Source organism: Macaca thibetana, chromosome 2 (genome assembly GCF_024542745.1).
Source record: "Macaca thibetana thibetana isolate TM-01 chromosome 2, ASM2454274v1, whole genome shotgun sequence".
Taxonomy (NCBI): domain Eukaryota; kingdom Metazoa; phylum Chordata; class Mammalia; order Primates; family Cercopithecidae; genus Macaca; species Macaca thibetana.
In genome coordinates this window covers 51,554,504-51,582,072 of record NC_065579.1, presented here as the reverse complement: position 1 = coordinate 51,582,072, position 27,569 = coordinate 51,554,504, and the positions used below count along the sequence as shown (strand labels likewise).

The following is a 27,569-nucleotide window of genomic DNA, read 5'->3' as shown; positions in this document are numbered from 1 at the left end:
CATTAGATGAGGAGGAAATAAGAGGAAGGATACGGTAGAGGCTTTAGAATGGGGTTGAGTCTTAGGACTTGTGGGGTAAAGGAAAGTCGTTTCCCTCCGTTTAAGGCAGGGAATCAAACAAAACGCCGGCACCGCAGGCACCGCAGTCGCACTCATGGGGCCTCGTGGCTTTCCCGCGCGCCCGCCTTGGGGGCGGGGAAGAACCCGGATGGAACCACCCTTGCAGCCGGGACCCCCCGCAGTCTTTGAATGGCAGCGGGGCGGAGTTGCCCTCCCTTCTGTGCTCTGATTGGTTTGGCTCCGCACTCTTCTCTTCGTGATTGGGCTTTCCTAGTGCCAGTCACAGAGCGACGCTGGTCTCCCAGATTGTTGCTAGAAGGAGACGGCGTCGACGTCTGACTAGACTCGCAGCGACTTATCTTTCAGTCGTGCGCTCCTTATCCGGCGCTCGGAATTTGTTCCCGGCTTCAGGGCTGCGGGACCTGGAACGAGGCGTATCGAGGCGGCTCGAGAACGATCCAGGGGAGCCGAGGCGCTCCTCTTGTCATCCCACTCAGCGCCATGTCCTGGATGTTCAAGAGGTGAAGGGGGCGGAGGGGGTGGGGCGCTGGGGCTAAGGGCCTGGAGGCGTCCCCAAATGAACCTGACCTTCCCCGCGTTCCTCCACGTTCCCCGGGCGATTTGTGCAGCTGTATTCGTTCTGTTGGTCGCATATGTGGCCGCGGGAGAAATAAATGCATTGTCTTGGCTGGCGAGTAGGGGCTATTAGGGCGAGTCTCGTGTTAGGGACTTGGGAAATCTCTGTCACCGACTGTGGGGGGCCTGGGGCTTAAAGCCTCTCGGCCCATGCGTTATTCAACAAAACATCCATTAGATACCCACTGTGCGGCAGGCATTATGCTCGGTGGAGGGCCGAGTAAGCCAGCCGTTGTCCCCAAGTGGCTCATAGCTTATGTGTATGCACAGACGTGCAGATACGTATTTGCAGAGGAGCTAATAGAGAGAATGCGCCACTTGCAAGGAAAACGCAGCGCAAATAAGCGACTGTTCTTAGGAGAATGGAAACTTTCTGCAATGCTCCAGTAGACTTCCCCTCACTTTTCATTGTCCAAATTGGTTTTTATGGTCATTCCCGAAACAGTTACACGTAACGGGTTTGGGGTAATGCTTAAACCAGCGACGGGAGGCGGGTACGGGTGGCTTGGGGCCAATTTCCCACGGTGGCGTGGCTTAGATACCAGAATAAAGTAAGTGTTCTGCTCGGAGGGAGTTACAGTGATGGATGCTGGATGTATTTTCTGGAAAATTATAAACAACTTCGTATACAATAGTAGTTGTATTTTTGTAAGTCTTTTGTAGCTGAATCCCTATTGAAATTTTGGCATATAATTTTATTTTTTTAATAATTTATATTTTTGAGATGGAGTCTCGCTCTCTCGTCCAGGCTGGAGTGCAGTGGCACAATCTTGGCTCACTGCACCCTCCGCCTCCCGGGTTCAAGAGATTCTCCAGCCTCCCGAGTAGCTGGGATTACAGATGTGCGCCACCACGCCCGGCTAATTTTTGTATTTGTAGTAGAGACAGGGTTTCACCATGTTGGCCAGGTTGGTCTCAAATTCCTGACCTCAGGTGATCCACCTGCCTCTGCCTCCCACAGTGCTGGGATTCCAGGCGTGAGCTACCACATCTGGCCCATAATTGTATTTACAGACATCATATACATTTCAGTTTAGATGATTTTCACTAGGAAAGATATTAGTGAGCTCTGACTAGGCTTTTCATTTTGAATTCCTAGGGGGCAGGTAGAAGAGCCAATATTGAAAACAGGTAAAGTTCCCGGGAAGCCTTCTCCACTCACTGCAATTCCTGCTTTAACGAGAGTAACTAACTATTAATCTTTACTGTGATTCCCATGTAAGATTTCATTTGCTGAAGTAAAGCATGAGAAAACCACTCATATGGTCTTTGGAAGTACTTAAATACTGTTTTTCTTTGCCTTTAAAAAAAAAAATAGGGATCCTGTTTGGAAGTACTTGCAGACTGTGCAGTATGGAGTTCATGGAAATTTTCCACGCCTCTCATATCCAACTTTCTTTCCACGTTTTGAGTTCCAAGATGTTATCCCTCCAGATGACTTCCTAACTAGTGATGAAGAACTAGATTCCGTTTTATTTGGAAGTTTGAGAGGTCATGTGGTTGGACTACGCTATTACACGGGAGTAGTGAGTATAATAGTAGATAACTAAATTAAATTTTGATTATATTTGTGGCGTTAATCTAGAAAATAAGAGAATTAGCAGGTGATGTGTACGGTTCATCTTTATTTTACTTTAAGTTAATGAAATATTTGTACCCCAAAAATAAAAAATACCTCAAGTGACCCTCCCACCTCAGCCTCCCAGAGTGTTGGGATTACAGGAGTGAGCCACTATGCTTGGTCTCAGTGCGTTATGTTTAGTTATTATGGGTAACACCCCGCCCCCACACCCCAGTGCCTTGTTCATGTCATCGATTTGTTGCAAAAAGGAGGTAGTTTTGTGAAATCTTCTGGATTTTATTCTTTCATTTCTCCGTATGTTTCTTACTTTTAAGCTTCTTAAATCTTTTTTATTTTGGGGTGTCTGAAGCATGTTCAGCAGGAGATTCCTTGGGAGTTTCATGTTCTGGATTTGTTTTTCTCCTATATTTCCTTTACATTGGAACTTTACAAGTTGTTTTTTGATTGTCTGAAATGTGTTGTCTAGGAGATTCCTTAGGGAGAAACAGTATTTCCTAAGTTTTTGTCATAATTGTGGCATTTTATGAATGACAGTTTCATAAAATGAAAGTTGTGAAGGACTTAATGACAGTTGGGCTGAATTTAAAATCTTTGTAATATATAGTTTCTCTCCATATCCTAATGTTGTATAGAATTTTCAGGCCAGTGTGATTTTCTCTTTCACTTAAGAGAATTGGATTTTTTTTTTTTCCTTTTTTTTTTGAGACCAAGTTTCGTTTTGTTGCCCAGGCTGGAGTGCAGTGGCCTGATCTGGCCTCACGGCAATCTCTGCCTCTCAGACTCAAGCAATTCTCCCACTTCAGCCTCCCGAGTAGCTGGGACTGCAGGTGTTTGCCACCATACCCAGCTAGTTTTTGTATTTTTTTTGGTATTTTTTTGCAGGTTTTCGTATGTTGTCCAGGCTGATCTGGAACTCCTGGGCTCAAGTGATCCGCCCACCTTGGCCTCCCCACGCGCTGAGATTCTGTGCCCAGCCTCTAGTTTTTTCTAATAGATTCTTGAAATCTATCAGTTCTTATTTCGTATCTATGTATTCTCTAGCTCTCATATGCATTTCTGAGCTTTTCTGTTTCAGATTTGTGCTAATTTTTCAAAACTTACATTGTTTTCAATAATTATTTTATACCACCATGAAATACTAGATTATGGTAGTTATTGATCTTAGAACAATCAGTATTTTGGATCTGAGAATAATCTCTGTGACCTCGGTAAGCTAGTGTGTGTTGAAAAAATGTAATCATCAGTTTTCTTCTTTTGCCAAATATATATATTTTAAATTTTATTTTTTCCAGGAACACTGTGTTGAGATATCATTTATTTTATAGTTAATACATGTTCTTTTTTTTTTTTTTCCTGAGACAGAATCTTGCTTGTGTTGCCCAGGCTGGAGTGTAGTGGTGCAGTCTTGGCTCACTGCAACCTCTGCCTCTCAGGTTCAAGCGGTTCTTCTGCAACAGCCTCCTAAGTAGCTGGGATTACAGGCATGCGCCATCACGCCCAGCTAACTTTTTGTATTTAGGAGAGATGAGGTTTTGCCATGTTGGTCAGGCTGGTCTTGAACTCCTGACCTCAGGTGATCCACTCACCTTGGCCTTCCAAAGTGCTGGGATTACAGGCATGAGCCATCGCGCCCAGCCGTGTTCATTATTTTTAAATGGCTAAAAAAGCATTAAATCTTCTAAAGTGTATCATTCAGAACCGTAACTTATCTTCTACACTTGTGTTGAGTATATGCATGTAAATTGGAATCATATTACATATTAATAAAAATAAGATCATATTATCCCTAATGTGATTAGGAATATCATCTATATTGGACTTATAATTTCCTTATTGATGGACATTTTTGAGTTAATCACTATTATAAAAAAGTAATAAAAATTGAGGTACTATCTTTGCATACTTGTTATTTTAAGTTTTGTCTTCTTTATTGAGATGTGGTTTACATATGATAAAATGTACATATTTTAAGTGTATGATCCTAGTGTTTTGACAAAGATGTATACCTGATAACTATTACCCCAATCAAGATACAGATTGTATCCATCTCCCTGAAAGTATCTTGTATCCTATTACAATCATTTTTCCCTGCTCCTGCCCTAGGCAACTGCAAGTCTGATTTCTATCGCTATAGATAAGTTTTGCCTATTCTAGAACTTCACGTACATTGAATTATACAATATGTACTATTTTAAGTCTGGCATTTTTCACTCAGCGTAATTTAAGTACTTCTTTGGTCAATTTTGGTTATTTATATTTTTGAAGAAAAGCATCCATTTTATTTAGATAGTGGAACTTATTCCCATAGAATTGTGCATAGTAATCATGTATCCTTATAAAATTGTAACTCAGATTTTCTGGAATTGGGATTTGGTGGTGTGACAAACTTGTGATGCTCACAAGTGACCAGAACTCCTATTCCTGAAGGATTTTGAGATCAAGGAACACGTATTTAAACTCCCGTTTATGCCTTGGTTCTAGTTCCTCTTTCCGAGTTGAATAACCATTTTTTTGGTGGTTTTAAGTTGGTGCTCTGAACCTTAATTTCAGTACTCTTAACAATGAATTGTCAAATTTTGATAAAATGTGCCATTTTTTAAATGTCTGCCAGAACACAATTTTATATGCCTTATTGGCTCCATTAAACTTTTTAAAAACTTTAAAAAAAAGGTGGTTGTGTTCCTGTTTTTATTCTTTGCATTATACATTTGTGTCTTTTTTATTGATTAACTGTGACATCATTTCAAGACAGCCTCTTGTAGATTTTTCTTAATGATTATGTTTCTTGGCTTAATAATTACTCTCTTACATTCGGTTTTTCTACTTAGGTTCATTTTCTTTTTTTTTTTCTGTTGGACTTGCAATTTGAACCTTAATTTGAGTCATTTAATCTTTTAATCTTTAAACGTGTAAGTATTGCATTGCCTTTAGGCACCAAGATTTGTTATATAGTATCATTCTTTATTTTTAACTCTGGTGTTTTTTTATTCTTATTTTTATTTTTTCTTTGTTTTGTTGTTTTTTTTTTTTAAGTGTGTTTTCAATAAGTGTATGGTTAAATTTTTTATTTTTTGACCCATCAATGGCTTTATTTTATAATAAGGTGATTTATTTCTTTTTCTATTTTAAAATACAGTTATGTGTTGGTTAACAATGAAGATACTTTCTGAGAAATGTGTTAGATGATTTCTTTGTGGGAAGTAGAGTGAATAAGATGTTACTTTACTGAATACTGTGGGCAATTGTAACACATTTGTGTATTTAAGCATATATAACATGAAAAAAGTACAGTAAAAATATTGTATAAAAGATAAAAAATGGTACACTTCTATAGTGAAGCCCCATTATAATCTGCTATTGCATAATGTATGTGGTCTGTCATTGCTGAAATGTTGTTATGCAGGGTATGAGTATACTGTTATGATTAATTCTCATTCCTTTTGTTATTCTTTGTGTGTTTTTTATATGTTCTATTTTTTTTTTGCTGCTGGAACCATGTTTTTGTTTTTATAGTCTCCAATATTTTGGCTCATATATTTTATTTAAAATTCTAGTAGTTATTTGTAATGATAGCTTATTATGATAAATTACAATTATGTAATACCTTATTTGAGATGAAATGCTCAAAAATTGTTAGTTTTGTGCCCTGCTTTTTTTTTTTTTTTTTTTTTTTTGGTTATGTATTTTCTAGGATTTGCATAATACGGTTTAAAAAAGATCATCCTGTAGGCAGTGGCAGAGGGGTGGTGACTGGGAGAGAGCATAGCTATGCCTCATAGATAATATCTCCAAAGGGCTAGAGATGAATATCTGTCTAATACTCTGTTTGGTTCTGGTTGTAATCTCTTGAGTCAGTAGACAGATGCTGGAAGAAGTTTGAAGCCGCTTTCTTGTATATTTTAAAGGAATTTTTAAAAATTGAGATACATTTATAATAAAATTTACCATTTTAAAGTACACAGTTGAGTAGTTTTTAGAATACTCATAAGGTTGTGCAACCATCCCTACAATCTAGTTCCAAAACATTTTCATTACTCCAAAAAGAAACCTCATTCCCATTTGTAGTCACTCCCATTACCTCTACCCCTCATTCCCTGGCAACCATGAATCATTCTACTTCCTGTGTATATGGATTTGCCTCCTCTTGACATTTCATGTAAATGGAATGATACAATATGTAGCATTTGGGTCTGGCCTCCAATACTCACTTTTATGTTAAATAGATTTTTTTTTTAGTGTACCATTTTAATTCCCTTGTTTCTTTTACTATATATTTTGAGTTACATATGATTACTTTAGGGACTACAATTAACAACTTAATTTATTAAGAACCTAGTTTGGATTAGTGCCAACTTAATAGTATATAAAAAAACTTTGCGGCCAGGCATGATGGCTCATGCCTGTAATCCCAGCACTTTGGGAGGCCAAGGTGGGCGGATCACGAGGTCAGGAGATCGAGACCATCCCAGCCAATGTGGTGAAACCCCATCTCTACTAAAAATACAAAAATTAGCTGGGCATGGTGGCACCTGCCTGTAGTTCTAGCTACTCGGGAGGCTGAGGCAGGATAATCACATGAACTAGGGAGTCAGAGGTTGCAGTGAGCCGAGATTGTGCAACTGTACTCTAGCCTGGCGACAGAGCAAGGCTCTGTCTCAAAACAACAACAAAAATCCCCGAAAAAAACTTTTGCTCACAGCTCCATCCTTTTGCCTTCTTTTGTGCTATTATCATACAAGGTATATCTTTATATATGTAGTATACCTATCAACAAAGATTTATAATTTATATACTTTTTAGTCAGATAGGACAAAAATTACAAAAAATTATGCTTAAAAATTTATTTTTTATTTTTTTAAATAATTTTTTTTTTTTTGAAACTGTTGCTCTGTTGTCCCAGCTGGTCTCAAACTTCTTTTGACAGATTATGATGTGATCAGGTGTGAATCTCCTTGAGTTCATTTTAGTTGGAGTTGTTGAGCGTCTTATATGTGTAGAGTAGTAGTTTTCATCAAATTGGGAAGTTTTTGGCTGTTATTTCTTTAAATTTTTTTTTTTGCCCCTTTCTCTTTTCTCCTTATGGTATTTTTATTATGTATGTATGTTAGTATACTTGATGTTACAAGTTTCTGAGGCTGTGTTATGTGTTTCATTTTTTTGTTCCTTAGATTGTATAATCTCAATTGACCTATCTTCAGCTTCACTGATTTTTCTTATGCCTGCTCAAATTTGCTGTTGAGTCTCTCTGGTGAATTTTTTCTTCAGTTATTGTACCTTTTGACTCTAGAATTGCTGTTTGGTGAGACATTGTTTTCCTGCTTTTAGACATGCATTTTCATGTCAAAAGAAATGGTTTGCTTTAGGTCTTTGAACTTTTTAATTTTTTTAGAGATAAGGTCTTGCTCTGTTACCCAGGCTGGACTGCAGTGGCGTGATCATAGCTCACCGTAACCTTGAACTGGATTCAAGCAGTCCTCCCACCTCAGACTCTTGAGTAGCTGGGACTACAGGCATGTACCACCATACCTGGCTAATTTTTCTATTTTTATTTTGTAGAAATGGGGTCTTGCTATGTTTCCCAGGCTGGTCTCAGATTCCTGGCCTCAAGAGATCCCTCCCACATCAGCCTCCTAAAGTGCTGGGATTACAAGTGTGAGCCACCATGCCCAGCCCCTTTGAACATATTTAAAATAACTGACTTAAATTCTTTTTCTACTGTGTGAAACATCTATACTTTCTTGGGGACAGTTGACATTGATTCTGTCTATAGACCATACTTTCATTTTCTTGCATGTCTTGTACTTTTTTTCTTGAAAATTTGACATTTTAAATAATGTGGCAACTCTGGAAATCAGATTCTCCTCCCTTCCAGGGTGGTTTGTTGTTGCTGATTTTTGTAATTAATTGTGTGTGTGTTAGTGATTTTTCTGAATTAATTCTGTGATGTCTATCCTTTATCGTGTGTGGTCACTGAAGTCTGTACTTGGATAGCTTAGTGGTCAGCTAATGATTGTGCTGGAACAAATAAATTGCACATTCTTTGCTGAGAACTTCTGTATGTTGAGACATTCCTTCAACATTCTAAGGCACTTGACAACTCTGCTTTAGCTTTCACTTCTAGCTTGTTTAAATACCTCAAGTTCAGGCAAAGGTGAGAGTTTAGGGCCTTCTCAGGTCTTTCTTGAGAATGTGCACAGCCCTGGTCATGCATACCAGCCCTGTGCCTGCTTATGGCCTTCTAGATTTCCAGAAATACATTGGAGCTTTTCAAAGCCATCACAGACATCTCATTCCCTAGCTCTTCTTTACAAGCCTTTTTGTTTTTTTGCCTCAGGCAGCCATGAAGTTAAAACACTTTCCTGGAAAATTGTTTTTGACAAACATTCACCCAAGGGAGGTTTTTTTGTACTTGGTGAGCTCAGAGGTTAAATACAGTCAACCTTGCAAGTGGGGTCTTCTGGGGAACTTCAGGAGAATAACAGTTCCTTGGGAATGAATCTCTGAAAGAACCGTAACTCCATTCTCTTTTTCTCTGTTGACTGCCAGGCTTTACCTAGGATCCCAACAAGCTATTATTTTTATGTTTGTTTGTTTGTTTATTTATTTATTTATTTATTTTATTTTTTTGAGATGGAGTCTCGCTCTGTTGCCAGGCTGGAGTGCAGTGGTGCTATCTCGGCTCACTGCAACCTCCACCTCCTAGGTTCAAACGATTCTCCTGCCTCAGCCTCCCAAGTAGCTAGGACTACAGGTGCACGCCACCACACCCAGCTAATTTTTGTATTTTTAGTAGAGATAGGGTCTCACCATGTTGGCCAGGATGGTCTTGATTTCTTGACCTCGTGATCTGCCCGCCTCGGCCTCCCAAACTGCTGGGGTCGTGAGCTACTGTGCCTGGCCACACGCTCTTATTTTTAAAGGCTACAGTATTGCTGGGGATGGGACTGAAGTACTGTTATTCAGCTGTTTATTCTTTTTATTCTTGAATAAGTGTTACCCAGATTTCTGCAAGCCTTTGATTTAGTTCTCAGTGTTCTGTAACATTTGATTCTGGCAAATAATTTATCTAGTTTTTTGTTGCTTTTTTTTTTTTTTTTTTTTTCTTTTGAGACAGAGTCTGGCTGTCGCCCAGGCTGGAGTGCAGTGGCGCGATCTCGGCTCACTGCAAGCTCCGCCTCCCGGGTTCACGCCATTCTCCTGCCTCAGCCTCCCGAGTAGCTGGGGCTACAGGCGCCCGCCACCACGCCCGGCTAATTTTTTTTTTTTTTTTTTAGTAGAGACGGGGTTTCACCATGTTCGCCAGGATGGTCTCGATCTCCTGACCTGCGCCTGCCTCGGCCTCCCAAAGTGCTGAGATTACACGAGTGAGCCACTGCACCTGGCCTTTTGTTGCTTTTATTGAGAAATTTTTGAAAGTCCTTGTTCTACCATTCTTTGTTGTGTTACACTCCTTCAGTTTTTAAAAATATACATCATAATATTTAAGTTACATCATACAGTTTTTAATAAAGTAGAATGAGAATGGCATGAGTTGAAGGCTGGATATATTTTTCTTACCTAGTTCCATCCTGACTTATAAATGCCTTATTCCCTGACTTTTAGATTCTGGAGAATTGAGGCTCAGGAACCACCCTGTCTGGGTTCAGATCTTAGCTCTGCTACTTTTTAACTTTGTGACCTTGAGCAAGTTACTTAACTTTTCTGTGTTTCAGTTTCTTCATTTGTAAAATGGGAATAATGATAGTACCTCCCAATAGAGCTGTGAGGATTTAAAAAGTCAGTCTGTGCAATGTACTTAGACCAATGCTTGACACATAGTAAGCACTCAATAAAGGTTAGCCATTTTTCAGAAGTTATGATGTTGAAAATTTTAAGATAATTTCAATTTGCTAGTTTACGTTTGACTATTTTTTAGACATTAAGGATTTGTTAACTTCCTAATGAATATAGATTAGAAAAGTAATATTAAAGAATATAATAAATATGTTAATATTTCTGTAGTTTGTGTCTAAGAAAATATATTTTTCTTATGTGCAGTGTTTAGCAGTAGCATTAAAAAATGAATGGAAATCCCAGATAAAGTATAACAAAGTTATTGTCTATTATTTATAATGTAATATTATCTGTTTATCATTTTTATTAGGTTAATAATAATGAAATGGTTGCATTACAACGAGATCCTAATAACCCTTATGATAAGAATGCAATTAAAGTAAACAATGTGAATGGAAATCAGGTTGGCCATTTAAAGAAAGATCTTGCAGGTGCTTTGGCCTATATCATGGACAACAAATTGGCACAAGTTGAAGGGTAATGTACTTTCAGAATTTAGTTTTAATAATTGTGAATTATAGTCGTCTTTGAACTAATTAGGCCTTCTTGTTAGAGCCTATAAAGGTTTGCTAACAATTTCTATCACTGTACTCTTGGTATGTGTTAAATAAAGTTTTAATTCTCCTTCTACATACTTCTACTACCCCAGCCATCAAACAATTGTCCTCTCATTTTCCTTTGGAATTATTACCATGGAGAAAATAGACCTTGGTTCAAATATTAGGAAGTACATTCCATTTCTGCAAACCTTTTGGTAACTAGGTTTAGGAATTTGGAAGTGTTTGTTTGTTTATTTTGAGATAGAGTCTCACTCTGTCACCTAGGCTGTAGTGCAGTTGTGTGATCTCGGCTCACTGCAACCTCTGCCTCCCGGGTTCAAGCGACTCTCCCTGCCCTAGCCTCCAGAGTAGCTACAGGTGCCCGCCACCATGCCCAGCTGATTTTTGTATTTTTTAGTAGCAACAGGGATTTGCCATGTTGGCCAGGCTGGTCTCGAACTCTTGACCTCAGGTGATCTGCCCCCCTCAGCCTCCCAAAATGCTGGGATTACAGGCGTGAGCCACTGCGCCTGGCCTGGAAGTGTTTGTTTATATCAGAGGTTATAAACTGGTGTTCTGTGATATGATGTAGGTGAATTTCATTTTGCCCTACAGTGTTTTAGACATTTTTTCGTTTAGTACTAATATTGAAATACCTTGCTAGTCTGCATTTTATACATATTAATTTATTTCCTTAAATACAAAAACCTTATTTTTCTCTCAACAAGTGGAAAATCTGGCAATGCAGGATGAGTTGTCACTTCCATATGACAACAGTTGACTGGAACTCTCCCTTTAGCTAGGGCATATGCTCTCCCAGTTTTATCACCTATTTCTTTCTTTTTTCTTTTTTTAAACTCTTTCTAGTCTTTCAGTTACCTTTTCTCTTTTAGGCATTTGTACTTGTGATCTCAATTTAAGTATCCAGAATATTTAGGATCTTGATATTCTAATTCTAATTTTTAGGATATTCATATCATAATCCTAGGTGAGTTTAGAAGATAAAATAAATGCTCAGTAATGTCTCACTTTGTTTTCTCCTTTTTCAGTTTATCAGGTTTTTCAGTTATTGAGAATAACTTAGTGAATCACAAGTTCTTGCATTCCCCATTTTCCAAGCAGAATGAGTTACTACCCTCAGTGGTTCCATTAGCCGAAGCTCTACCCTTTCATTTAACTTACTTTACTTATATTACAATCTTGTTTACAGGCCATCCTTGCGTTTTTAAAAGTGCTTTATTCCATTTTCTCAATTTTTTCTGACACTCTGTTTCTAAAAATCACCCTTTTCTTCTGATTGTGATTCTATTCCTTGTCCTTTTTTTCTTTCAAGTCTGCCCAACTGGTTCCTTGTTACTTTACTTCCACGTAAAATGTAAATGATGCACTTAAAATATTGAACTACTTCTTAGTGGGGATAAAAAGTAATGCTTCTAATTTCCCTTTCTTTTTCTCCCAAATATAATAGGGTTGTTCCTTTTGGTGCAAACAATGCTTTTACCATGCCTCTGCATATGACTTTTTGGGGAAAAGAGGAAAATAGAAAAGCGGTTTCAGATCAGTTGAAGAAACATGGATTTAAATTGGGTCCTGCACCAAAAAGTAAGTTTAGGGTTTGACTTAATATTATTCTGATATTATAAGATGCAGGGATTATGAAACATTTATTCTCTCTTGGAGTTTGTTGGCTAATTTGTGCTCAAGGCTCCAAGGTACAAGTTTTTTTCAGGAGTCTTTTTGAGAAAGTCTCTGATTTTTCCTTTTGCCTCTATTCAAATAGATTCACACATAAAAATATACACGGTCAGAATAGTGAGGGGATATTAAACAAAAAAATTAAAGAAAAAGTATATATACAAGGAATTCTCATATATACCCTCCCCTAATTTTCCCTAATGGTAACATCGGAAACCCCTGACTTTAAACATTCTTTTTGATAAATTTTAGACAAAGAGAATCTTCTAATAGTGAACGAAAAGGAGTGTTTGGCAAGAGTTTGTGCAAATAATGTGGAATTACTTGTGTTTTTTGAGTGATTTAGTATTTAGCTTTTTAAAAACCTCTAAAATACAAGGCTTTTAATGCAGTTTATTATGCACATTTTATTTATTTATTTGTGTGTATATTTTGAGACAGAGTCTTGCTCTGTCACCTGGGCTGGAGTACAGTGGCCACGATCAATGGCTCGGTGCAACCTTGACCTCCTGTGCTCCAGCAATCCCTCCACCTGAGCCTCCCAAGTAGCTGGGTCTACAGGTGCACACCATCATGCTCTGCTAATTTTTGTATTTTTTTTACAGACAGAATTTCACCGTGTTGCCCAGGCTAGTCTCGAACTTCTGGGCTCAAGCAAACCACCTGCCTTGGCCTCCCAAAGTGCTGGGGTTACAGGCGTGAGCCACAGCACCCAGGCCTGTTATGAACATTTTAAAAGCTACTTAATAAAAGATAAAAACCTATTTTATTTGATGGCTTTATTCTTTTTATTTTGTAAATTATAGCTTTAGGATTCAATTTGGAAAGTGGTTGGGGCTCTGGAAGAGCTGGACCAAGCTATAGTATGCCAGTGCATGCTGCAGTACAGATGACAACCGAACAGGTGTGCTTCTCTTTTATTTTGTAATCTAAAAGTGAATATCAAATGTTGCGGGTTGTATTTAAAAGAACAGGATGAATATGTACGTGTGGGTATTATATCATCTTCAAATATATTTATAATGAAACATGTTATAGAATAGTATATACATATATATGTTAACATTTTATGTAAAAAGTTCTGATAAGAAATAAATCCATACGTGAACATTTGTACCTAACATGCAAAACACACACGTTACTGTTTATGCATAGCATGTTTTTGTATTTGAAATGTTTTAAATGTTCATGTAGTAATTTTAAGAAAAAAATTAAAGTTGAGACTTACTCCTTTCAGTAATTTTGCAAATGCAATGTGAAAGAATTAACTCCCAATTCTTCACATTATCTTTGTCTAATTTATAATTTAGGATGACATTATGCTGAATTTCTTTGAAAAAAAGTATATAAAATAAACTAATGCTGATCAATTTAAAAATAACATTAAACTTTTTTTGATGTTTGTATCTACCAGTGTTAGTCCTTTTATCTACTAATTGTAGTTACCATATTTCCCCTGCTTATTGTTAGAAGGACTTGAGCATGTTTCTGGTAGATAAACCCCAGGTTACTTCTGATTTTTTAAAAGTCCTGGCCTGATTTCTTCTGAGTTGCTGCTGTGTTTATGTGTTAATTTTCAAAAATATCTGTATCACATATATGTTGATATAAAATTGGACTAACCTAGTTTAAATAGTCAATTAAATTAGCATAATAATAAAAGTATCCTATAGTGCATGGCAGGTTCCTTATTGCAATAATAATAAATGGAATATCATTGACCTAGTAGGACTGACAAATATTTTGAATACAACTGATAGCATCACAGAATTTTAATGGTAGGAGGAACCTTAGAGACAATCTAAATTTAGTTCATCCCTTTCATTTTATAGGAATAAGACATGGGGCCATAAAGGTCAAGTCTTGCCAAAACTTGTATGTAAGCTTATTTGTGATAAAACTGTGACTGAAACTCAGGACTTAAAACTCTTCTATATTCTTTTACCTCCTAAAAACTAAAGCACCTGTTCGTTATCTCTTCAGTGAGTTGTGTAATCCTAGGGTTGATTTATGTGCCTTTTTGACGTTTGACTATTTTGTGTTTTTTAAATTTAATTTAATTTCAGTTTTTTAATTTTTTGGGACTGGGTCTTACTTACTTGCCCAGACTGGAGTGCAGTGGCATAATCATGGCTCACTGTAGCCTCTACCTGCTGGGCTCAAGTGATCCTCCCATCTCAGCATCCCTAGGAGCCAGAACTACAGGCATGTACCACCATGCCTGGCTAATTTTGTAAAAATTTTTTTGTAGAGATGAGATCTCTCACTGTGTTGTCCAGGCTAGTCTCAAACTCCTGATCCTCCCACCTTGGTCTCCTAAAGTGCTGGGATTATTGGCATGAGCCACCACTCCTGGCCCATTTGACATTAATGTCAGTTAATTAACTAAATGATTTCAAATCTGACTTACATGCAAGTATTATTTTAATTAGTTTGTTTTACATTATTTCTTGTTGCTGTTTGTTGTAGCTTAAAACAGAATTTGACAAATTGTTTGAAGATTTGAAAGAAGATGATAAAACCCATGAAATGGAACCAGCTGAGGTATTGAACCAGTATTTTTTATTTAAGACTACTCAGAATGTTTAAACGTACTTATAATCTACTCTTTGTTTAATCGCAGGATCTGCATGTGAAAAAAGGAATGACTTACTGTATTTGCCTTTATGACTTTTTTTTTATAGGCTATTGAAACACCACTGCTTCCACATCAAAAACAAGCTCTAGCTTGGATGGTGTCACGGGAAAACAGCAAAGAACTTCCACCATTCTGGGAACAGCGAAATGACTTATACTATAACACAATAACAAATTTTTCTGAGAAGGACCGACCAGAAAATGTCCATGGAGGAATTTTAGCTGATGATATGGGTTTGGTAATTATTTTTTTTTTTAGTTAATAAAATCTAATTTTGTGATGATGATTTTCTAGAAAGTAATTTTGAAGTAAAAAGAGATAGGAATATGTTGGTACCAGTTTGGGACTAGATTTTTACTATCTTTGTAGAACACAGTGTTTCCTATAGTTTTTACTTAAAATAGTGGTAAAGTTTTGGTTTGGTTAAAGTACAATTAAAATAATTAGGTAACAATAATGGTATAAAGATGTTTTCCTCAGTTTTCTTTTTTTTTTTTTTTTTTTAAGGTGGAGTCTTGCTCTGTCACCCAGGCTGGAGTGCAGTGACGCGATCTTGGCTCACTGCAGCCTCTGCCTCCCAGGTTCAAGCATTTCTCCTGTCTCAGCCTCCCAAATAGCTGGGATTACAGGCATGTGCCACCATGCCCAGCTAATTTTTATATTTTTAGTAGAGACAGGGTTTCACCACGTTGGTCAGGCTGATTTTGAACTCCTGACTTCAAGTGATCCACCCGCCTTGGCCTCCCAAAGTGCTGGGATTACAGATGTAGGCCACCCTGTCTGGCCATGTTTCTCAATTTTCTTTGCTCTTTGAAATTCAGGGTGACCTGTCTTTCATAGGTTTTCTTTTAAAAAGTAAAGACAAAACAATGTTATGTGAAGTTGTATTCCAGCACAAATATTGTGGTATGCAGAGTAATATTTATGGGTCCTTACACTAGCAGTTTTTATATTTTTCGGTCTCAGTAACCCCTTCTACTTATAAAAATTAATGATCTCAAAGAACTTTTGTTTTTGGGTGCTGTTATCAGTATTTATAGTATTAGCCAGTGGTAACTAAAGATAACAGTACAAACTCATTACTTGTTAACATAAATAGCATATTTTTAAATGAAAAGTATGCCAAAACAATTTTGTTGAGACACCTGGCATTGTTTTACATTTTTGCACATCTCTGTGTTTGGCCGAATAGATGGCAGCTGAATTCTCACCTGCTTCTTCATTCAGTCTGCTCTGTTAGGTTGTTTTGGTTGAAGTATATGAAGAAAGTTTGTCCTTACGACGGTATGTAGTTGTAAAGGAAGGAATATTTTAATAGCTTTTTAGGTAATTGCAGATTTCTTTGATAGACTACATCAAAATTTAGTAAGTATTAGTTTATTAAAGGTTAATTGTTGTAATACAGAATGCTAAATCATATCAGTGAGCTTTTTATACCCTGTTCCATTAAAATCTATTTGCGTATCTTGCCCATTGAATGGATATTTTACCCATGTATGATTTTTATAACACCAAGCATTGCTCTTTTAGAAAATGTTGGTTCATTGAGTTGGGCAGACCTGCCAAATGTTGATGTATTTCGTATGCAATATCCAAAACTTATATTCATTAATGTTACCACTGATGTTATTAGAAAATCATTTACATTTTGGGAAGGCACTATGTTCATAGTGTCACAACTTTTCCAACATTCTAATTTTCTATTGAAAACTCACATTTTATCATTTACAAATAATCTCAGTTATTTCCTTTGTAGATGACAGTCTCACTTTGTTCATTTTTAAGAAAATATCTTTTAGATAGTCGTGATTGATAGTTGTCATTCAAGTAAAAATGGTGTTGCATGAAAAAAGTGATTAGTTGAGCTTATAACTCCCATCTTGAGTGATTTTTCTCTAGCTAACCCTCATAGTTTGATACGCAACAGAAGTAGTTCATATGTAATTACCATTTCACTACACAGAATGATTTGTACTTAAGTAATGAGATTTAATAAAATTAATGTGTACTGCTTCATCAAGAACATTCTTCTTCTTCTTCTTCTTTTTTTTGTTGAGATGGAGTTTCACTCTTGTTGCCCAGGCCGGAGTGCAGTGGTTCAATCTTGGCTCACTGCACCCTGCGCCTCCCAGGTTCAAGTGATTCTCCTGCCTCAGCCTCCCAAGTAGCTGAGATTACAGGCATGCGCCACCACACCTGGCTAATTTTTTGTATCTAGTAGAGACGGAGTTTCACCATGTTGGTCAGGCTGGCCTTGAACTCCTGACCTCAGGTGATCCACCCGCCTCAGCCTCCCAAAGTGCTGGGATTATAGGCCTTAGCCACTGCGCCCAGCCAAGAACTTTCTTAAGGAAAACTTTTTTTAAAAACTATGTGGCAGTTAAGAATGTGATGACTAGTACTAATATACCCCTTACTACCAGCTGCTTTGTTTTATGCTGAGGCACTTTTTTCACCATTGCTTTTGGGCTTTTTGTGGGATTAGTGCAGATGTTGACAGAGTAAGGTCTGTCTTAGTAGTATTATGAAAACAGTTTTGACTTCACATTTTCGTGAAGGGCTCCTGGGAAACCCTCCCCATCCCCAGTGGCCTGTGGACCACACTTTTGAAACTGCTATTATTTACACTGCTTTAAAATTGCCAGAGATTTACTTCTGTATTGCTAACTATGAATTAAGCTGCAGTAAACATTGAAAAATTACATGCTTCCACTTAAGAAAAATACATAAGAAATATGTCTTTTATGCTTTATGGAGAAGTTACGACTTTTAAGCTTGGTATTATCTTTAAGTCAAATTTTAATAAAATGATTATATGCATACTGGAATTACTAATCACTTTAGCTCCGAACTTCATGGCAAATGAATAGTTATAAATAGTTGCATGATAAAAATCAATAGTTCAAGGTTAAATGTAGAATTATAGAATAGCAGTCATTCAATAAAATGACATTTCTCAGAGATACTTTGTAGTATTTTATAGTGTAAATAATTTAATAATTCCCTAATGCAGTGGAGGAAAGCATTTTCTAACTCATTTTTCATTGACATGTATAATATACAGTACACTTTTGTGGCCTTGAATGATATTTGATATTCGATTACTTGATTTTAAAATGGGAATGTTTTTCTGGTGAACTGGGTTTCAGAATCTGACCATTTTTCTTTTTAAAACATTTTTAAGGGTAAAACTCTTACAGCCATTGCAGTAATCCTCACCAACTTCCATGATGGCAGACCTCTTCCTATTGAAAGAATTAAAAAGAATCTACTGAAGAAGGTAAAGTAGTAGTAAGTGCACTTTATGTGAAACCTCCAGTTTATTGTGAAATCTTTATATTTCATCATTAAAACAAACTATCAAGAAATTGTGTTTTCAGAAATGTGGTGAATGGTCTCTCTGTCTCTCATGTGTGGCTGATAAGAATGAAAGTTCGTGCCACCTTCTTTTTATGTTTTCAGACAAGGTGTGGCTCTGTTGCCCAGGCTGGAGTGCAGTGTTGCAATCTCGGCTCACTATAACCTCTGCCTCCTGGTCTCAAGTCATGGGATTTCGCCATGTTGTCCAGGCTGATCTCAAACTCATGAGTTCAAGCGATCTATCTGCCTCAGCCTCCCAAAGTGCTGGGGTTATAGGTGTGAGCCACCAGCAGGTGTCACATGCTTGAGAGCGATTGATAATTTGTATCAAGAGACTTAAAATTGTTTATAATCTTTGAACAATTTTGCCAGTCAGTAATGCCATTTCTAAGAAACTGTCTGAAAGGAGTTACCAGAAATTCATTTTTTCTAAAGAAAGTACAAGTTTCTTTTTTTCCTCAACATTGTTTTAAAGGCTGGGCATGGTGACTGGCGCCTGTAGTTCCACCTACCTGGGAGGCTGAAGCAGGAGTATTGCTGGAGCCCAGGAGTTTGAGCCTATGGTCAGCTATGATTGCACAATTGCACTCCAGCCTCAGTGACATTGTGAGACCCTGTCTCTAAAACAAATAAAAATAAGATAAAAGTGGACAATTTGAAACATCTTTTGACAAGGGAACAGTTAAACGATATACCCATAAAACTTACATTAATAAAACAATGCAACCATTAAGTATTTTTTATGAATAATCACTTTCATGATTCTTTTTAGTTAAAATATGACAGGTACAAATCTTTGTGTGAAGTTTGGTTCCTCACTTTGTAAATAATATATTCATGTGTGTTTTAAGTCTGTTCACATACACTATCTGTACCAAAATGTTAATAATAACTTACATCCTAGTGATGAGAATAAGGGTGACTTTTCTTGAAACTGTGTGTGTGTGTGTATGTGTGTATATATATATGTATATAATATAAACATTATATTTGGTCTCTAAGAATTAAAAATTAGTTTAGTGGGAAAAATAAATGTTATTAGAGAGGAACAGTTACTTCTTTTCTTACCTGAAAATTCAAATAACTTAAATAGAAGGAAATAGCAAAAAGATGTATGCAATATACTTCTTTTCTGAACTCTTCTGAATTGCCATTCTTCCCTGTTTTTAGTTTTCAGTGAAGGCAGTACATCAGTTTCCTGTCAGTGCTATTGAGATTTTATTTTATTAATGTCTGCACTTAGTTATATTTCCTACTTTCTACTTTTATTGAGAGTTAAACCTGTTGAAGTCTCAGATTCAGTTCCTCACCCTGAGCAACCTAATGTTTTATGTCTTGTTCTTCCTACATTTGGTTATTGAAACTGAAGTTTTAGGTTACCAGATTTGATAGAAGCACGTAAGACTGCTTACGGCTTTAGTCTCAAGTATTAATTGAGAAATTATCAATTAACAATAAGGATTTCTCTTATTTTTCCCCAAGATCAGTTACATATTTGAGGTGTGTTTTATAGTAGGAAGGTTTTAGGATATTTGGGTTGCTACATTAATTGAAATGGCAACTGAAGATGTGATTTCCAGCCAGGGATTTACTAAAAAAAAAAAAAAAAGTCACTCTTTCAAGTGTGTTTAGATATTCCAAACATAAGTATACTGAAATACTGATTTAAATTCCTCTAGATTCTAACATACTATTATTTCATCCAGCTTGGACCTGATAAAAAGTTTATCTTTGAACTTTATAGAGAAAAAGTTTGCTGAGCAAAATATTTTGATATAAAGAATAATCCAAAGCTGGGCACAGTGACTCATGCCTGTAATCCCAGCACTTTGGAAGGCCGAGGCGGGCAGATCACCTGAGGTTAGGACTTTGAGACCAGTCTGACCAACATGGTGAAACCCTGTCTCTACTGAAAATACAAAATTATCTGGGTGTGGTGGCGCATGCCTGTAATCATAGTTCCTCGGGAGGCTGAGGCAGGAGAATCACTTGAACCTGGGAGGTGGAGGTTGCAATGAGCCAAGATTGTGCCGTTGCACTCCAGCCTGGGCAACAAGAATGAATTTCTATCTCAGAAAAAAAGAAAAAAGGAAGAAGATGAATGCAAAGGACATCCTTTATGTTTGAATAAATGTTTCGTTTTTTTTTTTCCCCCATACTGTTTAATATAAATGGTTATAGTAATTATTGAAGACTGGATAGGACGTTTGATGAAAAACATGTTTACTATCTCTTTCTCGGAGCTAATGCTTAGACGTTAACTATCTAAAGTAACTCTTCTAGTTATGTATCTCTATTGGATTTTTAATTTATTTTATTTTTTGAGACGGAGTGCAGTGGCGCCATATGAACATGGAACATTGATTTGAAAAGTTTGAAGTCTGAGAATTCTTAATTATAAAGTAAATCCCAGTTCTTGAATTTTTCATTAATGTGTCATTTATAATTAAGATTTGCTTTTGGTATTCCTTTTGAAAAGGTAAAGACCAAGTAGTTTTTTTTTTTTTTTGAGATACCCATGAAAAAATTTTAAATCAATTTGTATATTTTCCTCTTCACTTATTCACCCTCCCCTTCAGTTGCTCCGGAATTGGGTAGCAATTTAAGTCGTTTTTATTATGCAAAGTAAAGCAATATAAAACAGGATGCATTTAAAGTTATTTAAAACTGATAGCAGTACTGTTTAAGAAATATGCCTATTTACCCAGGAATGTAATGTTAACGATGACGCTATGAAACTTGGAGGAAACAGTACCAGTGAAAAGGCAGATGGACTAAGCAAAGGTAAATTTTAATTTTGAAATGACCCAATATTTGATCTGGTAAACTTTAATTTGAATATGACCCAATATTTGATTTGTGTTTTTTCAGCCTAATATTGTAATTCTAGTTTTGTACTGTACAAAAATTTAGGATCTCTTTTTTAAAAGGTCTTTCCTGAGTACTGGTAGGAAAGGTTTCATCAAGGAGATGATTGAATTGGGTAGTATACCATTTAGAGAACTGGGGAAGAGCATTTTGGGTTGTGAAAAAAAATCTCATGAAAGGATACTTTAAAAAGAATATGTTTTATTTTGGGACCTCAGTGAATTTTATTGTATTTAAAATGTAATACGCATGGATGACAGCAGATAATGCTGAAAAGCTAGCTTTAGAGCCAAATTCTGAAGTCATAGGAGAAATGGAAAGAGATCTGTGGATTTTACAGTTAAATGACCTTCATAAAGTTAATTTCTAAAGATAGATTAGAACAGAACAAAAATATTTTAAGAGTAGTAGGTGAAAAATTGTAAATAACAGTTGTGTGCTATTAAGTTTGGAATAGGAAAGAAATAGGTGGCTGAGTTAGGGTAAGATGAGGTTTTTTTTTGTTGTTTTTGATTTTGTTCTGTGGTTTTAAGAAAGGAATCCATGAGATTTTGGATTTAGTAGAAAGACTAGTAGGTTGTGGGAGGAAATAGAATCAGGAGAATAGGTAGATGAGTTAGCAGTAGAAGGAAAGAAGTAAGGTTGAGGGAAAGTATAGATAAATGAGTGCATTAAAAGATAGGAAAATTGAGATTTTTATGGAAGATACCATCTCATTTTCTTTGTAAAGTGAAATAGGTCATCTTGGAATAAAAGGAGTTAGAATCTAGGCAAAGGGGTCAATATAGTATGGATCATTCTGGTATGGATCATGCTGATGAATGGGTAGGGGAGCTGAACAGTGTTTAGTAAGAAGAGTTACCAAGTGACACAAGGTGACAGCTGAGATTTGAACATGTAAATTTATAACAGCACCTATTTGTGGTTCCAGTAGCTCTTAGCTGCCTTGGTACAGCAAAACATTCAGCTAGTGTGGGGATTGGCTGGATGAGTACAAAGAAAAGACTGGGTCATAAAAATTTGAAGGTACTTTTTAATTAGAAATGAGGAAATACTAGATTAGGAAAAAAGTAGAGAAAATAGAGTAATGAAAGGAATGAAGATGTTAAGAAAACTGAAAATCAGTAATTAGAAAACCAAGGTTTTAAGAGGGATAATACTAGTTTCTAAGACACCTTACTAATACTTTATATTTGCATTTTTCTTTGAAATAGAAGCATCTAGATGTAGTGAACAACCCAGTATTTCAGATGTCAAGGAGAAGAGTAAGTGTCGCATGTCAGAATTGTCTAGCTCCCGCCCCAAAAGGTAAACTATTATGGTTTGATTATGTCATATGTTTATTTAGACCCTGTTTTCTTATGTGTAAGAGAGATAGAGGCTGGGCACAATGGCTCACACCTGTAATCCCAGCACTTTGGGAGGCTAAGGCAGGCAGATCACAAGGTCAGGAAATCAAGACCATCCTGGCTAACGTGGTGAAGCCCCGTCTCTACTAAAAATAGAAAAAAATTAGCCAGGCCTGGTGGTGGGTCCCTATAGTCCCAACTATTCAGGAGGCTTAGGCAGGAGAATGGCGTGAACCCGGGAGGCAGAGGTTGCAGTGAGCCAAGATTGCGCCACTGCACTCCAGCCTGGGTGACAGAGCGAGACTCCGTCTCAAAAAAAAAGAAAAAGAGAGAGATAAAGATGACCATGACCATTATATTTGTTAAGTAGTTCTTTCATATACATTCTTTTATTTGAAACTGCCAAGATCACGATGACTTAGGCAGATAGGGTATTCTCATTTTACAGATGAAGAAAAATGATACCTATAAAAGAAATGGTAAATTTTAATAATCATTCATCTTTCTACTACTTTTTTCTACTTTATCAAGGAACTGAGATCTAGATCTTGGGATTTTTGCTTTTTTTGAGATTTTAGAAGTTTTCTTTGTGGATTTAAGGGGATGAAAACTGAGGAATATTTTATTATATAGCTTGACAAAAGCATTCTTGATTGTTTCAGTTCTTCACATGTAGTGGAAATAAGACATGATAAAGTTATTTATGAACAGTATTTTATTAACATAGACTAGAGGGAGAATTTAAAAAAAGATGTAATTCCCCTCTGATCTTGTCTTGAATCTGTTAACTTTACAAACTTCATTTATCCTCTGAGGTAGGTCTAAAAACTGGGCTTTTGTTGTGTTATATTGTCTACCATCAGTATCTACACAAGTCATCGCAAATCTGTCTCTGCTAGCTATTTCATCAACAAAGGTTTTGAAACTGTGGCTGTGTAAATTGTTCTGTCATTAATAGCCGTCTGAACTAAGCACAAAGCCAGCACTCATCAGTGTTATCTAAATCTAATTCCTTCAGATTTAGATAAATGACAAATGTTACAACTTTGAACTTACCATAAACCTGGGTAACACAACACTGTTAATTGGACCGGATCAGATTAAAGGACATAGAAATAATAATGGTGAGGACATGAGAAAAACTAACAACAACTGACACATGTGTTATAGCTAATACAGATATGCTTATTGTGTAACAGACTTTTGCATGTAGTAACATTAGGGGCTTTTTGCATGTAGTAACATTTTATTCTATGAGGATTATATTTTTATTTCTATCTTATGAGGAAACAGACATTGAAGAATATTAGGTGATTTACTTAAAATCACATAACAAATTACTGGTGGAATGAGGATTTGAAGCTAGGCAGTCTGACTTCAGAATTTTTTGCTCTTAGGCACTTAATCACTGTTAAACTTTCTACACAAAATGTATGAAATTTTCTATTGTGAAAGAATTATATTTTTGCCTTTTGGCTGCTTATTTCATTGTATTAGAAGTATTTTCTTTGAGAGCCAGTTATTTTTCTTTTCTTTTCTTTTCTTTTCTTTTTTTTTTTTTTTTTTTGAGACGGAGTTTCGCTCTTGTCACCCAGGCTGTAGTGCAATGGAACGATCTCGGCTCACTGCAACCTCTGCCTCCCGGGTTCAAGCAATTCTCCTGCCTCAGCCTCCTGAGCAGCTAGAACTACGGGCATGCATCACCACACCTGGCTAGTTTTTGTATTTTTAGTAGAAACGGGGTTTCACCATGTTAGCCAGGCTGGTCTCAAACTCTTGACCTCAGGTGATTCGCCCACCTCTGCCTCCCAAAGTGCTGGGATTACAGACATGAGCCACTGTGCCTGGCCAAGAGCCAATTCTTTTTTGTTGTAGTTTTACATGCTTTAGTTGAACTACCAAATATTGAACCTTGTATTGAAATTATTAATTTTTTAGAATGACTTAATTTCTCTATTTTATTTTATTTTATTTTACTTTTTTGAGACGGAGTCTTGCTCTGTTGGCCCGGCTGGCGTGCAGCGGCGCAATCTCCACTTACTGTAAGCTCTGCCTCCCGGGTTCACGCCATTCTCCTGCTTCAGCCTCATGAGTAGCTGGGACTACAGGCACCTGCCACCATTCTCGGCTATCAAATTTATTTTAATAATAGTGAAATTTGCTGGGTGTGGTGGCACGCACCTGTAGTCCTAGGTACTCCCGAGGCTAAGGCGGGATGATCACTTGAGCCCGGGAGTATGAGGTTGCAGTGACTTCTGACTGTGTCACTGTACTCCATCCTGGGCAAAAGAGTGAGACCCTGTCTCCAAAAACAGTAACAGTAGTACTCCATTTTGTATAGTAAATGCATCTGTCTGGTTATGAAAGCAGAATGTTTTTAGCAGATTTGATTTTCATTTGTCAAAATCTTTAAAAAATTTTTTAGAAAATAAACAAGTAGTACAAAAGTTTTTTATTGAATTAAACATGTTCGTGTATCTTATTTTGATTTGAGTTGGTCCAAAAATTTCTTTGTGTATACTTAATTTTAGAAGAAAAACTGCTGTCCAGTACATAGAAAGCAGTGATTCAGAGGAAATTGAAACAAGTGAATTACCACAGAAAATGAAAGGTAACATGTAATAGATTTGATTTGATAATGTGTCCTATATTCTAATGTCCTATTTTGCACATTTTTATGTTTATTTTTGTTTTATTTTTAGGCAAACTGAAAAATGTACAGTCCGAAACTAAAGGCAGGGCAAAAGGTATGTGTATACTATATACCCATAATCTAGACTTCAAGATTATTAAAGTACAACTCCATTGATTTGTATCTCGCTAGGTTGGAATGTTTTAGTAATAGCTCTTAAACTTGGCTGATGTTTACATTTGAACTCTTCGTGGAGCTTACCATGGGTGTTAAATTAATTTTGTAAAGGAGGAAAAATGAATGAATAGTTGCAAATTAAAATCTACAGTATAATAATATTTAAACTATCCTTAGAACAATTTTCTACTACCTATAAAATGACTTCAGTAAAACCTATGTGTGTAGTATGAATAGTAATTACAAAATTAGGTTGAGAATGTCTTCCTGGCAATACTGTTATTGTTAGTTTACATTATTATACAGATGTGAAAATAATTAATATTTTTTCTTTTTCTTTAAAATATGCTCTATTTTCCTGTAATTCAGATCGTACTATATTTCTCATTCGTTGAGAAATTGTATTGCAATTTGGGAAATAACTGATCATCTTGACTGATCTGTAAATTTGGCAGCCTTATCATTAGGAATCAAACTATTTGTTTCCTTGAAAAATTCTTCTTCCACCTGAGAACTGAATCACTTTGCATATAACTGCTTATACTTTTTTTTTTTTTTTTTTTTTTTTTTGAGGCAGAGTCTCGCTCTGTCGCCCAGGCTGGAGTACAGTGACCCAATCTCGGCTCACTGGGAGCTCGGCCTCCTGGGTTGACGCCATTCTCCTGCCTCAGCCTTCCGAGTAGTTGGTCCTACAGGGGCCCACCACTATGCCCAGCTAATTTTTTGTATTTTTATTAGAGACGGGGTTTCACCATATTAGCCAGGATCTCGTGATCCACCTGTCTCAGCCTCCCAAAGTGCTGGAATTACAGGCATGAGCCACTGCGCCCGGCCAACTGCTCCTACTTTCATTTCTTCTCCTCAAGTGTTACCATGAATGACTATATCGTTTCTCTCAGTTGAAAAGATATGCTTAATGTCAGAGGTAGTAATTTTGGTTACCAAATATTTAGCTTAATAATATAAGCTCTTAAAATAAGAGTGTGAAAAAGGTATTCTATTTCTTACCCTTAGAAAGTAACTGTACTCTCTAGCACAGGAGATAATTTGAAAAAATTTTAAGATTCTTTGTTGTTTTATCAGCAGGATCTTCTAAGGTTATAGAAGATGTGGCATTTGCATGTGCATTAACTTCATCTGTTCCTACAACAAGAAAGAAAATGTTGAAAAAGGGTCAGTAAATATCCTGGTTTTCTAGTTTTTTGTTTTCTGTTTTTGAATGAAAAAATTTAACATTTTAAGTTATAAAGCCATATTACAAGAAATTTAGAAAATAGAGATTATTTTTTAAAGTATATATCCCATTAAAAAAACAAAACTACATCATAATTTGTTTCCCTTTTGGTGCATTTTCCTATTGTATTTGTTTTAGTTAGGGCCAAAATGTGATGGGGGGCCCTTACTCCTGAATAGCAGAAATATTTCTTCTAGTGAAGGCACAAAGCAATTTGTGGCTGCTTTAAAGCTTAATTTAATTTGGATTAATTTAAGTTAAAGGTTTAACTTTTGGTATTAGAATTTGCTTTTCATTTTAAAATGTTAGTGATCTTTGTTATGATTTTATATTTTGTAATTCATAGGAAAACAACACTGCTTAAGAGACTAAATATTTGAGATGGGAAGATATTTAACTAAGGTTGAGGAGATTTGGTACAAATTATATCTCTGTCCCTTGGTCTCCATTTATTTTACATGTTGGGGATATAGCACACTATCTGTTTTCATAGACCATATAATCTAATGATGAGAGAAACATACAATAAGCAAGTCAACATAATTTTAAATAATGAGAAGTAATGTGAAGAAAATAAAGGAGGATAATGAAGTAAAGATTGACTTGAAGGGGCTTGTTTAAGAAGGTGATATTTGAGCTAACAGACTCATGAGAAAGAGCTGACTTTTGGTCCAAGAATCAGATCATTAGAAATAGAAAATATAGGCATGCTGGGTGGAATTTTAGAAATTTAAAGAAATGTGGAAATTTCAATTGAGATAGAATTAAATTACACATTGGAAACCGCTTTCAGTTGCATATGCATAGCTGTGATACAAGAGAGAAAATTTTAAAAGTCACAGCTGTATGTCATTTTGGTTTTAACCAAACTAAGCATACCTTTGAAAGAGAAGCAGATAGAAACAAAATTCTATGAATGGAAACAGAAGCCATAATCGTAATTGTCCTTGTGGTAGATAGTGATCT

At 36.4% G+C, this 27,569-nt stretch overlaps 1 protein-coding gene across 6 annotated transcripts in view; it reads left to right on the top strand.

Annotated features, from left to right (window-relative positions):
* The first annotated feature begins 345 nt into the window (after positions 1-345).
* The window catches only part of HLTF (helicase like transcription factor), a 55,098-nt gene continuing 27,874 nt past the window's right edge, over positions 346-27,569 (top strand). For 4 of the 6 annotated variants that reach the window (XM_050778201.1, XM_050778200.1, XM_050778198.1 and 1 more), the window contains exons 1-13: positions 346-581; positions 2,015-2,222; positions 10,422-10,588; positions 12,119-12,252; positions 13,152-13,249; positions 14,815-14,889; positions 15,030-15,221; positions 18,168-18,263; positions 21,052-21,127; positions 22,426-22,519; positions 25,092-25,171; positions 25,263-25,307; positions 26,453-26,542. In XM_050778201.1, coding sequence (XP_050634158.1) covers positions 562-581; positions 2,015-2,222; positions 10,422-10,588; positions 12,119-12,252; positions 13,152-13,249; positions 14,815-14,889; positions 15,030-15,221; positions 18,168-18,263; positions 21,052-21,127; positions 22,426-22,519; positions 25,092-25,171; positions 25,263-25,307; positions 26,453-26,542 — 1,375 coding nt within the window. In that variant the 5' untranslated portion in view covers positions 346-561. The remainder of the gene's footprint in view (positions 582-2,014; positions 2,223-10,421; positions 10,589-12,118; positions 12,253-13,151; positions 13,250-14,814; positions 14,890-15,029; positions 15,222-18,167; positions 18,264-21,051; positions 21,128-22,425; positions 22,520-25,091; positions 25,172-25,262; positions 25,308-26,452; positions 26,543-27,569) is intronic. The other 2 variants (XM_050778202.1, XM_050778199.1) reach the window with 1 other exon arrangement.